The 12639-nt window shown below is 36.8% G+C and overlaps 1 protein-coding gene across 1 annotated transcript in view; it reads left to right on the top strand.

The window, feature by feature from the left end:
- Positions 1-12639, top strand: part of TMA16 (translation machinery associated 16 homolog) — a 40631-nt gene that overhangs the window by 26148 nt on the left and 1844 nt on the right. Inside the window, exons 6-8 of the mRNA XM_088056986.1 lie at positions 6694-6731; positions 7536-7620; positions 8069-8217. Of these exons, the coding sequence (XP_087913112.1) occupies positions 6694-6731; positions 7536-7620; positions 8069-8217 (272 nt within the window). The remainder of the gene's footprint in view (positions 1-6693; positions 6732-7535; positions 7621-8068; positions 8218-12639) is intronic.

Raw genomic sequence — 12639 nt, 5'->3', positions numbered from 1 at the left:
TGTACAGACCAAAGAATAACATCACAAAGGATATTTCTTATTTGTGGTAGTGGACATGGACTGTTATGCTGATAGAACCATAAATAACAGAAAGGCCTGCATAACTTAATACTGCTGCTGGGCCATGTGAAGTGACAGGTTTACATGCATTAAATCAGGTTATACAAAGTGTGTAGTTCTGCTGCTTGACTCTGGGTGTTGTCCTTAAAAGTTAGATTTCTTGCCTTTGGTAATCTGAGTAGCACGATGCTGATGACTGCACATGAAGGTGAGTCACCTACTTTGACTTTACTTCGAGTTCAGTAAGAATCCTGTTTAGGGGCTAGCTGCTTCTGCTAAAATGCTGAGTGAACAGAAAAGAAAACCCAGAAACCTTCCTGCAGAAGACAGACTTCTGAATAAAACTGTATAGTGAACTCCTTTTTGGTGGTTTTCTGCTGTTCCATGGCAAGTTTGTTTTTCTGCTTTTAAGTTTTACTTCCCCCTCTCACAGAGGGAAAAAACAGCTGGTGAAGACTGGTCTTTAATTTACATTGTCTCAGCTTGTTTGCTATGCATAACTGTGTTTATTTAGGAAGTTACTCAAGCTAGCTTAAGCATTTTCCATCTTAGCATAGCACTATATAAGCTGTATAACTCTGTATAAATTGTATTGTCTGGATGGACTGTGTGAGCTGAGCCCAAATACTCATTTGTCTGAAGGTGTTAAAATGGAAACTCCTGGTCCAGAGACTGTGCAGTTTTGTTGTTAAGATTGATGTGGAACCTTATCCACAGCAGTTGCACCATTGCTTTCACTAGAAGGGGGGCCTTTGCTGCCACAGTGGGGTCATGTAGCCTCCAGCAGAGATGCTGCAGGAGTTCACAATAGCATGTATTGAGGATTGGGCTGTTTTTTAATGTGCAAGAAGTTTCCCCTGCTTTTTTGTATTTTTTCTGTGCTCTCTGACTATTGATTTTAAATTTTTATTGCAGATTATTTTCCTACTGCTAAATTGACTACTTTGTCCCTTAGTTCTCTCACCTTGTGTCTTAACAGCTACTCACAGCTTTTAATCACAAAAGATGCTTTAATCTTACTTGATTCTTAGTGCTTGCATTTGTGACTTCACCATACAGAAAAACATGCACAAGAAAACTTAGTGGGGGAGCAATACTTACTGATTATTCATTATGACTTGGCAAAATCTCAAAAACTCAAATCTTTTAGTGACAGTCTCATGTGGTTAGAGTTACACTGATGGGGACACCAGTGCTGATGTTTCTTCTTGGAGTGTTACTTTAATTCCTCTTGCAGCAGCAGAAGGTTGAAAGGCGGTGCTGAAACTGAGGCAATATCCACTGTTCTCCCCTCGTCCATCCAGTTGTTGCATAACAGAAGGCAATCAAGTTGGTCAAACATGACCTTTAATAAATCCATGCTGACTGCTCCTGATCACCTCCTTGTCCTGCATGTGGATAGAGATGGCCTCCAGAATGAGGTGCTCCATTGCCTTTGTGATTTAGGTGGGGCTGACTGGCCAGTAGTTCCCTAGGTTCTCCTTCTTGCCATCTTGGAGGACCAGGGTGACATCTGTTTTCTTCCAGTCCTCAGGCAGCTCTCCTCATGTCCATGACCTTTCAAAGATAATTGTAAGCAGTTTAGCCATGGTTTCCACCAGTTTCCTTGGCACTCAGTGGATGCATCCCTCAGGGCCCTTGGCTTTGTGGATGTCAAGTTTGCTTGGGTGTTCTCTAACCCAGCCCTCCTTGGCCAAGGGAGAGTCTTCCTTCTGACATTCCTTAATCCTGGTCAGAGATTCCTGGGGGCTGCACATGGCAGTGAATGCCCACACAAAGAAAGTGTCTGGTATTTCTGCCTTCTCTGGTCTCTGTTGTCAGGGTCCCCTTCAATTCAGTAAGAAAATCACATCAGCCTTAGTCTTCCTTTGTATTTGAAGAAACCCTATCCTTGCTATTTCAATCTAGGCTGATTGTAAAAGATGTAACCTTTCATTTTGCATAGGGAAGCCATTCCACCAAGAATAGTGTGTCAGTTCTCACCATCCACAGCATATTGTGATAGCAAAATGATCCTACATTTTATATCTTTATATCTTATAAATAAGAGTTCTACATCTTATGCTTCTGGGGTCTGAATGGTTAACTAACATTCTGTACTTCGTAGATCACTTGAGTTGTGGTGTTCTAAAAATCAGTTGCATTAAAAACATACTCCATTTGTCTATATTCTATTTTCTGTATTGTCTTGGCTTGAAGAGCAATTTAATTTGAAAGACATGAATAATGTTGATTTTATTTTTCCTGTTAGTTTTTTAAAAGACTTGTTAAGGGTTCCAGTTTCTTTTGAATCTCTGTTATCTAAATGATCACCTTGGTAAATTCTCTGGATTTTTTTTTTTTAATATTGGGAATTAAATATGTGTTGAACTTTTTATTGTAATTACTTAGCTTTCAGCTTCTGTAATATAATGGTGAGGCTTGGACTCATTTTGCATTTGTCTGAAAAAGGCAAGATAAATTTCTGATGCTGTGAATGGAGGAAAGCTTTCCACTCCTACACTCTCGGGAAAAAGAAATAGCTCACACCAGTTTTGTTCTTCCGCATTGCTTCTGCAGGTCTATTAAATGTCTTTAAACAATTTTCCAAATTGCTTCTATTGAATGACAGCCCTGTTCTCTGGTAGAAGGTTAATACATCTTTTGGTGGTAAATAGGAGAAGCTGCCTTGTAATCTCTACAGAATTTTCTTCCTTAGTCCCATCTACAAATCTCATACTTTTTTGACCATGCTTGTTACTGTGTAGAAGTAAGTTGTCTGAAGTATGAATAGGACACAAAACTAGAAACAGAATTCTCAATGTGATCTCACCAGGCCTGAGTAAAGGGGATAATTTTTCTGTACAGGCTAGTGCACTTCTGCAGAACAGAAAAACTGAATTAGAGTAGTCAGTGAATGCAGGAAGTCCATAGAGTTTGTCTGTACTATTTTTATTAAGCAGTGGATTTCCCTGCCAGAGGATGCTCTAATTGGCTGGCTAAATTTGTGCAGTAATACTTTTGAACATACATACATTTTATCTCTTGATTACTATTAAACACAAAGGTATAGGGTGTAGGAAGCCCTTGACTGGCATGTTATTGGAGGGTGAGAATATCTTATAGAAGTACTAGTCAATGCTTTTGGTTTTGTGTGGTTTGTTTATTTTGCTTTGCTTGTTTTGGTTTGGTTGGGTTTTGTTTTTTTTTTTCCTTTGGTACTTGTCTGGAGACAGGATTCAGGACTGGAGACAGTTTAGGCTTCAATTTCCTTATTAACTTTCCTATAGGATGGAAGTAAAGAAATAAGTACTGTGAATGTTCCTGTTTATCTAACACAGGAAAGAAAATTGCACTAAGTTATGAGTTGAATATTCCAGCATCTTTTGCTGAAAGGAGATAGTAATAAAGGGTGGATATTATCCACAAGGAATTTCAAGATTGAAAATGCACTGGGAAAAAGGAGAGAGAAATTCTGCATGAAGTCGCAGAAGTCTTTTATGGGCTCCATTTTCCACTCTTCACTGCAAGCATTTGTATGAAATATGACAGCAGTTAGAAGTTTACTGTCCAGAAACTGTGACTGCACTACAAAAGACCAATCTTAACCATAATAAGAGAAGACAGACCAATTGCTTTTAGAAAATTGTCTACAATCTTAAGCCATCTTGTTCACTTAAATCACACCTTTTTCTTGCCTGCATCCCTCTCCTCTCGATTCTTTTCAAGGTCTAATGAGCAGCGACAACTTCCAGTGTATTACTGCCAATTTATTCTCTCTTAATCTACATGTGAATCCTTATTCCTTTAGGCAGCTTGTTTGCTCTGTTAAATAATTACATGAATATTTTTATGAGACAGCAATAGCTGCTTCACTGGCAGTAGTAGAATGTTAGTCAGTAGAACACTGACTTTTCTACACTTTAGGAAACCAGATCATAGTGGGAAATTTATGAAACTTCCGTAGTAGTGATGTTCCAACACCAGTCATGTTTTCCTGCAACTGCAGAGATACCTATCTGGCTTTGGTAGCTAAAGCTAATCTAGCTGTGCATTTTTTTTTTCTGTTGTTTTACCTCCTGAGTCAAAGCAGACCCTTTCTATTGCACAATAAATTGCTTAGGAATACATTTTCATCATAAATAACACAAGTCTAATACTGATGTGTTCTGAGATATGAGAGCTAAGGAGTTTTTACAGTGGTGGGGTGCGAAGTGACCTTGTGGGAATAAGCAACCTTCAAATGTCTCCCGGTAGAACTGTGTTTGCTTTTTCTGAAGTTTTCCCCAGTCTAACTTCCTAATCTTTCTTGACCCGCTATGCTTCTACTTGCATTGCTTGCAGCAGTGATGCTTTGTGACATGTTCTTGCAGATTATTCATGAGGAAAAACTGTTAGCTTTTAGAATTATTTTGAAAAGCCTGTCATAGTTTTCAGAGCCATAGAGGACATTTGTATGTGTGGATATTATTGGGAAAAATACTGAGTTTGTAATCTGATTTGGGAAATACTTATGCATTGTTAGTGTTTAGAGCAGAGCAGTTTAATACAATATCTGAGATAAAGAGGTGCTAAAGGAACATGTAGAATTTACTTTTTAAGTACTTAGTAGGCATCAAGAAAACCACTAATCATTCTTATTAATCATTGCTTAAGTAAAGGTTTTCTGGAAGGTGGGTGAAGAAGAAAATCATCAAGAAACAACAGCCTGGCACAAGATTGTATCCCTGGTCTTAACCTCTCCTTCCCCTAAGTAAAAGCTATTACTGATTGTGTGGAAGGAGAGGAAGTTTCTTTGACTCACCTGATTTGATTAGCCTCCCCACTAATGCTATTGTCTTCTAGCAGTCACTGAGGTGAGGTTTTTATGAAAAGTACAATAAGGCAACATCCAAGCCTATCATTCATTATTTCTCATGCTGAAATTTGTTGTGTGCACCAGGAGAGTGAAGGTTTTTCGTCCAGAAGAAAATGGTGGTTCTGTACTTTGCTGCTTTTATAAATAAATGATTTTGTGGCCCTAACAGGTGCAGATGGTAGTTTGTAGTGTTTTAGAATGTAGATGTATGACATGATCCTGTTTAGGCAGCTTTCCTAGATGCCATTGTAGTTTTCTCTGTGGCAAAGCTTTGCAGCCAGGCTCCTCTGGCAGTGTTGCCTTGCAGGGTTCCCAGCAGGGGTTGCTGGTGTGGAGTTCCACTGAGTGCAGTATGCATCCTTTTCTTGGACACTGCTACCATCCAAAGCTCCCTGCTATAAGTCCTCTGAGGATAAAAGCCTGCTCAGCTTTTATTGCTCAGCTTCTTCTACACATGCTGGAGTATCCATAGAATTAAAAATTTCTTTAATATGTTAGTGGAATTCTCAGCAGCTCACACATGCTGTGCATTTCCTTGTACATGGCTTTTAGACAGTCTTCAGAGGATGAAATACTTCTTGAAAAATCTAATCTTTATTTAATAATGTAGGTTTGTGGACATGTGACACTTGTAGGTTTGTCTCTGGAAGGTTTGATGTAGGTTTGTCTCTGGAAGGTAAGGGGTTCATCTTTTGATCCCAGTTTTTGTGGTAGGTGACAAACTTCTGTGCTCTGAGTTACTTCAGTTAGCTCTAAAATGCTCATTAAGTTTTACAGAGTAAAAGGAATTTAATAAAGGAGCACAATAGCTTTGAACAGTGATGAATTTCAGCATTATTCATTCTTTGTCAATTACAGCCTTTATGATTTACTTAATCCATTACCAAATTTCCTATTTAATAATAATAATAAAAAGTCAATTTCATGAGAGGTCCTTGAATATATACACTGAATATGCATGGCTAGGGTATTTTTTCTAGTGACAAATTTTGTACTTATCCAATAATGTCTTGTTTTCCTTTCTGGAAACAACAGAAAATTGCAACATCTTTTGATGCAGATTGCATCTGACACCTTGAGCATGACAAAAGAGCATGAGGCACAGGATTTCCTGTTAGAGAACTTGTCTTTTTTGAGAACTCCTGATTAGGATGAAAATTAATCCCAAATAGAACTGTGTACCAACATCCCAAAGAGCACAGAAGGCTTTTGTGTATCCTGCCAAAGATTCAAGTGGACTTAAAAGTACTGCGAGACAGAGCTGGGTTTTTTTACATCTTCTTTAATGAAGCTGTTAATTTTGGTTTCTTACCACATTAACTTACTGTTTGCTAAGCACAAACTTTAATTATTGCAAGTTTTAAGGTGACAGAATGGTATTTTTCACATTGCCTGCTTGATTTGAAGGAATGCAGTGTAGTGAAATCTCCCAACTCATTAGACATATCAGAGGAATATCAGAAATACTTAAGGAAATTATGACAGTGCAGCTCTTCGGTGAAATAAATTCCTTTTGCACTCAGAGAAAAATTTTGCGTCTGTTTTTCTTCCAAGAAGCTGTTTAGCTTAATAGGTAAACTGGACACATTTCAGCTAGTAGTTTTACCAGAAAGTAGATATTTTGGATGAAACAGAAGTTTTACATTGTTTGGAATTTGTCAAATATTTCTATTTGAAATTTTACCTTGACTTTCACTATGACTGAAAAAAAAAAACCAACTTTTTAAGAATAAAATTAAGGTCATTATTTATATGGTACTCATTCCTGGCTAACATATCTGGTTTTTCTCTGCTAGGTTGAAGACTGACAAAGCTTTGCGTTTAAGCATTATTGGTAAGCAGAAACTTCTATTAGTGACTACAGTATTCAGTTTCTTGGAGATTCTAAGTTTCACCAACTTTTTAGACATCCAATTAGAGCTTCTTTTTCTGAAATCTGATTCTGCAATCTACAAATAGACTTGACTGAAATACTGAAATACCTGACATGTCCACTTAATCTGTAGAGGATTGAATTTGGGGCTGAGCATAGCTAATCTTTAGTCACTGTACACAACAGCAAGGCAGTATAGACCAAATGAGTGTTTTGTACATCTGTACACATATTGTATTTGTAATACAAATACAATTAAGCTTTTATAATTGCTTGTGAAAGAAGATGATATATGTAGGTTAAAGGACACATTGTGTTAGCAAGTAAATCCAAAACTTTAAGACACAACCTGGAATATTTTTCTCTTCCATATGATTGATCCTGCATCTTTTCAATTTAATCTGTTTAAAAACAGATGTGCCTATCAGGACTCTTACTCAGCCACTCCGTTGGCTTTTTTTCCCCTTTCTAAGTTTCCTTCCTAATCAATTGATATAGTGATATTTTAATTCATTTCCAGTAAAACAAAGCCTAACTTTTTTTTTTTTTTTCCTGCAAGAAAAGTATAAAATAAACCTGAAATGATGTGGGAATGTTTCTATTACAGCTGCCTTCATATGTGGTATCCACAGTATCAGAGCCTATGATGCCATTCAAAATCTTGAAAAATGGGGGGAGGGGGCATTTGAAAAACTTTGAGAAACTTTAATCTGTATTGATGCTACAGTGGTTGTGTAACCATTAATGTTAAGTTTATTCTTGTAGGAGAAAAACTGCAATGGTTTCAAAGTCACCTTGACCCCAGTAAAATTGAGTACACAAAGAAGGAAGCTGGTGAACTAATTGAAAAGTAAGACTGGTGTTAAAAACCTTGACTTGTCTTTAAAAATAATGGATGATGACTCAGGAGGACTTTTATATATTGCTGTTAATAATATCAAGTAGTTGATTCTGTTGCCACTGACAAATATTGAGACATTTATACAGTCATACTAGAATTATTCAAATAAGTCGTATTTAGTTTCTTTTTTTTAAGTTATTGAAGTATATCCCTAGTTTTGTAGTATGTGGAGGTCTTCAAGTGATTTGGACAGTAGTAATAACATGCACTTGCTTGTTAGGTTCTTTATTCTGTGACACCTGAACATGCAGATTTTATACTACTTACTCCTTGAGTCTCCAATAAATAAAGAAAATAAATTAGAAAATACAATTAGTAAAATAATTTATCAGAGTAATTCTGTTTAAAATTGTTTTGTATGACTGCATCTAGCTTATATGCTTTTTATTTCTTTCAGTTATATGTGTCGATTCAATGCTGAATTGGAGCAGATTGAATTACAAAACAGCATTAAAGGCAGACAAGGAATACAGCACGCTTCAAGGGAAGCTGTCATCAAGCAGACAATAGAACGTGAAAGACAACTCTATGAGGGTTATGGAATAGGTATGTAAAAGCATTAGAAAGCATTCAGTCCTCACCTGAATGCTCACCTGCTCACAAGGCCAGAATCTAAGCAAACTTTCTAGGCATTGTCCTTATTTTTCTCTCTCAAGAAATTAACCTAAGTGCTAGGTGTGCCTTGGAGTTACCTGGGAGGAGGGCCACGGTGAAGAAAAGGAGAAAAAAACGATGGTGGAGATCTGACTTGTATATTCTACTTTTGCCTTTGTGCATCTTTGCTAGCACTGTCTTTTCAGTGCAGGCATATATAACCTATTTTTGAAACTAAAGTGAGCTTTTAATGCACCTGCCTTAAATACAAATTATGTTTAGCTTGTTTGGACCTTGCTTTGATAGCTGGAACTAGGCTGAAGGGAAGCAGCAATAGTTTGGTGAAATAAGGAAGAAAGACAAAGAGATAATGAAAATGCAAAAAGCAGAATTGTTTGGGGATAGTCAAGATAAGCAGTGAAGTGTTTGTATTTTGCTTTAACCAGTAATGTGCATATTGAAGCTGAGTTAATGCGAAAGTATTATCCAGACATAACTGGTCTTCCTACTAGTAAAATATGTTGTGGAAAGCATGAAAAATCTACATTATTTTGTAGTTAGGATACAAAGCACAGCAAGGTTTGGGTTGTGTGTAATATTCCCGGGTCAGCTGTCCTAGCTGTGTCCCCTTGCAGCTCCTTGTTCACTCTGTGCCTCCTCGCTGGTGGGCTGAGGTGAGGAGCAGAAAAAGGGCCTTGGATCTGTGCAAGCCCAGCTCAGGAATAATGAAAACACCTTGTTTTCATCAACACCGTTTCCAGCTAATCAAAAGTGCAGTCCTGTACTAGCTACTTTGGAGAAAATTAACTCTACCCTGGCCTAAATCAGCACACCCTGATATGTATTGTACATATCAAGAAAATTAATGGCTTTAAAGTTTTGTCAGTGCAGCCTATAGAGGCAGAGGAATTTAGAAATATCTCTATGACTTAATCCCTTAGAAGGAGGGGGAAAAAGTAGTAAGAAAAATAGATTCTGTGATTGTCATCAAACAGCTCAATTGAAGAAAGTATTCTTTTTGTTTTTTGCTTTTAAATTTTAGTTCTTTTTTTCCTTACTGCTATGTGGAAAGCTGACAGAAGAAGGCAGTAGGGCTAGAGAAAAAGGTGTCAAATGCACAAGCACAACATAAAAATAATGAAGAAGCTAGAAATATTGTAGGCAAAATTTGAGGTTATTATAGAATTAGTAAGTAAAGCATTCAGAGAGCACAGTGCAACTTCACATATTAAATATACTTTCAAATAATTCATTATTTGTTACCACAGCTGCTGCAGGGTTTGCTCTCTGTCTAAGACATTGTTCATTCAGAGAAAATAGTTGCTGCTAAGTACTATAGCAACTAAATACTGTAATTAGAGATTGGGCATAAATGGAAATCAGCTGGAAACAGTGCTTTTATGTTTTGGCTCATTATTAGTCCTAGAAGCTTTAGTAAGCTTTTATAACTGACTTAGATTTGTTGCGTTTTTTTCCCCCCCTGTTCTTGAACTCAGTTATTTCTTGTATGCATATGCATTTGCATTATATGTATTCTTTTCATTTAGGAAGGTACTTAAATTTGATGCAGTCTATTTGTATCATAGAATCAGTTAGGTTGGAAAAGACTTCCAAGATCATTAAGTCCAACCTTTGACCAAACATTGCCATGTCAACTAGACCATAGCACTAAGTGCCACATCCAGTCATTTTTTGAACACTTTCCAGGCTACTGATTCCTGTCACTTCCTTGGGCAGCTCATTCCAATGCTTAATCACCTTTTCAGTGAAAAAACCTCTGTCATGATGTCCAATATGAATCTTACCTAGCTGTAGCTTGAGGGCATTTCCTCTTGTCCTGTCAAGGATATATATAAATGAAAAACTAATCCTTTACACAATGTAAAAATTTGTTTACAAAAGTGGTAGACATCCCGAAATAAAGAAAATTTTAAGTCCTTTTTAAACAAACAATAGCTATACAGGGAACATTATCAGTGATGTTGTTGAGGTTTAGCAGCTCCTTGTCACTTACTCCTTAAATATATCTACAGTAGTTTTACTGCAGTTTTTTCCTCTTGTTTTAATTTTTGTGTATTAGGGTTTTTTGTTTAGTCTGGTCTTACATGTTTATAGCAAAGCTATTGAAAGGTAATGCTAGATACTTGTTTATTTATTTGTAACCCAGGGTTGGCATGTTTTCAGTGGAAAAGCATCATAATTATTTCATGTGAACATCATCCATTTTTGATAATTTGCTTCTAATTACCTTGCATGTTCTCTCAGATGCATAATATTAATCTTGGGGGAAAGTGGCTTTTAAAACTAAATACACCAGTTTTGTTAATTAGTTCTGGAGGCTTCACATTACAGGGAAATCAATTTAATTCAGATGAAAGCTGTATCATTCCATGTATCTGCTAATGTAACTTCTGTACTGTTCATTAGCCACTGTTTTCTGTAGTGATCATTATTGTATAACCGAACAATTTTTTGCCTAAAAAGCACCTACAGTTTCCTTCTTTTTTAACAGGCTGATTGTTCTTGTTCAAAAGAAAGAAAAGTAAAACTATCTGAAAGGGTCAGAAACATTTAAAATTGTTTACTTAAATCTTTCACTGCTGTTTTGCTAAGCATGTAAATTGTTGAATACTTTGTCTTAGACATGCCAGACAATAATCTACTCCCCAAAATACTGTGTTCATTTCTTTCCCACTAACTCCTGTTCCATATTTCTCTCTTATATTTTTTCTATCTTTAATTCAAAAAAACATGCTCCTCTTAACATTTTAAAGCAAATGAAGGAGTTCACAAGCAGCAGCAAAAACCATGACATTGGTGCATGGTAGGAGGAGATGCAGCTGAGTTAGACAAGTGTTACTAATCCAGCATAATTTAGAAAATCAGTTACTGTGCAGTATATAATTACTTTATTTCTACACACGGTTCTATTCTTAGTCTGGCAACTCAGTAGTTTTTATTGTGTAACATATTGTAAACACACATGTAAGCGTAGCTTAAAAATTTTTCCACTGCCAATGCAGTAAAGATGAATTCAGTGCCAAATCTTGGGTTTGTCACAGAATCTTCTCTCTTCAGAGTGCCTGCTTTCTCATGATGTTGGTGTGCCCCAGATGATAGGCTAGATAAAACTTAGAATATATTCTTTGGAGAAGGTCTGCATAACTTAGACTCAGTAAATGTTTTTTTTTTAAAAAAAAAGAGAAAAACAAATGAAAGGGCTTCATTTGAAAGTCTTGTCGTTTAGTCCTGGTTTGTCTGACAAGAACACTGAACTGTATGTTCAATCCATGCTTTGATAAAAGAAACAAATACAAATCTCAGCATGGTGCCACTTGTGCCAAACTCAGTGTTTACTACTAGAGGCAAACAGAGTAGCATTGATTGCTCCTTGTAAAATACCAACTGGGATGTTCCAGCGCTTGGCACTGTGCTGCCATGAGTGCAGTTCTAGGGACGGCAGCAAGAGCAACAGCACCTATAGCTTTATTTGAAGCTTTATTGGGAAAGCCTAATGTGGTATGGATATTTGGCATGGATTGTGGCATGAACCAAGGAATCAGCAGACCAAAAAAGCATTAGACAATTTTTTCTTTGCCTTGCCTTGCCCAGCTGTGAACAGTATCACCTCATCTGCTTATCAAGGGGCAGTCTGCAGAAATCACTGTAATTGTTACCAAAACATTTTACATACATTATTGTTCTTCAGTTGGTAACTTCATAACCAAGTGTGAAAGGAAGGAATAGTTTTGTGAATAATAAGGACTGTCTGGCCACAAAGATAAATGGTACAGGTATCATCATCCCACGTTTTGTAGTAGCAAAATCATCCGTAATCCTGCATTGATAGCATGTTCTTATTTATTACTGTAAAACTTGAGGAAATTGATAGATGAACAAAGACAGATCTTTGTTCAAGGACAGTATAAAAGTTGCTTTAATGCCACAATTTTAAGAGCTAAAATAAAATTAATGTAATGCTACAGAGGTAGAAAACATCTGTCTTGTGAAAAGCCTGATGGCTGTGAAGTCTGTACAGTTCATAGACAGTTATGATGTGTTTTATAGTGTGGGAAGATGTCAAAGCTCCTAAGGTATAAACTCCATAAATTAGTGGTGATGCTAAATGTGGGCTGCTTGTAACACTGCAGGACTGACCAGGAAAAGAATGACACTGAACCAAGGCAAAGCAGCTTTGGCATCCTGTTGTTAAAATCTGCTTAAGTTTATAAATTACAGTCTAGTAGGAAGATTTTGGCTACTCCGGGAGGAAAAAAGCAAAATGGTCTGTTCCACAGGTCTAAATACAAAATACCTGCCTTCCTTTTTACTAGCAAAGGTAGTACACATTTGTAGTATTGTTTTATTTATTTG

This window comes from Pseudopodoces humilis, chromosome 6 (assembly GCF_049639895.1).
Source record: "Pseudopodoces humilis isolate 2021_Gansu_Grassland_sample_001 chromosome 6, ASM4963989v1, whole genome shotgun sequence".
NCBI classification, from domain to species: domain Eukaryota; kingdom Metazoa; phylum Chordata; class Aves; order Passeriformes; family Paridae; genus Pseudopodoces; species Pseudopodoces humilis.
This window is presented reverse-complemented; position numbering and strand designations above follow the sequence as displayed.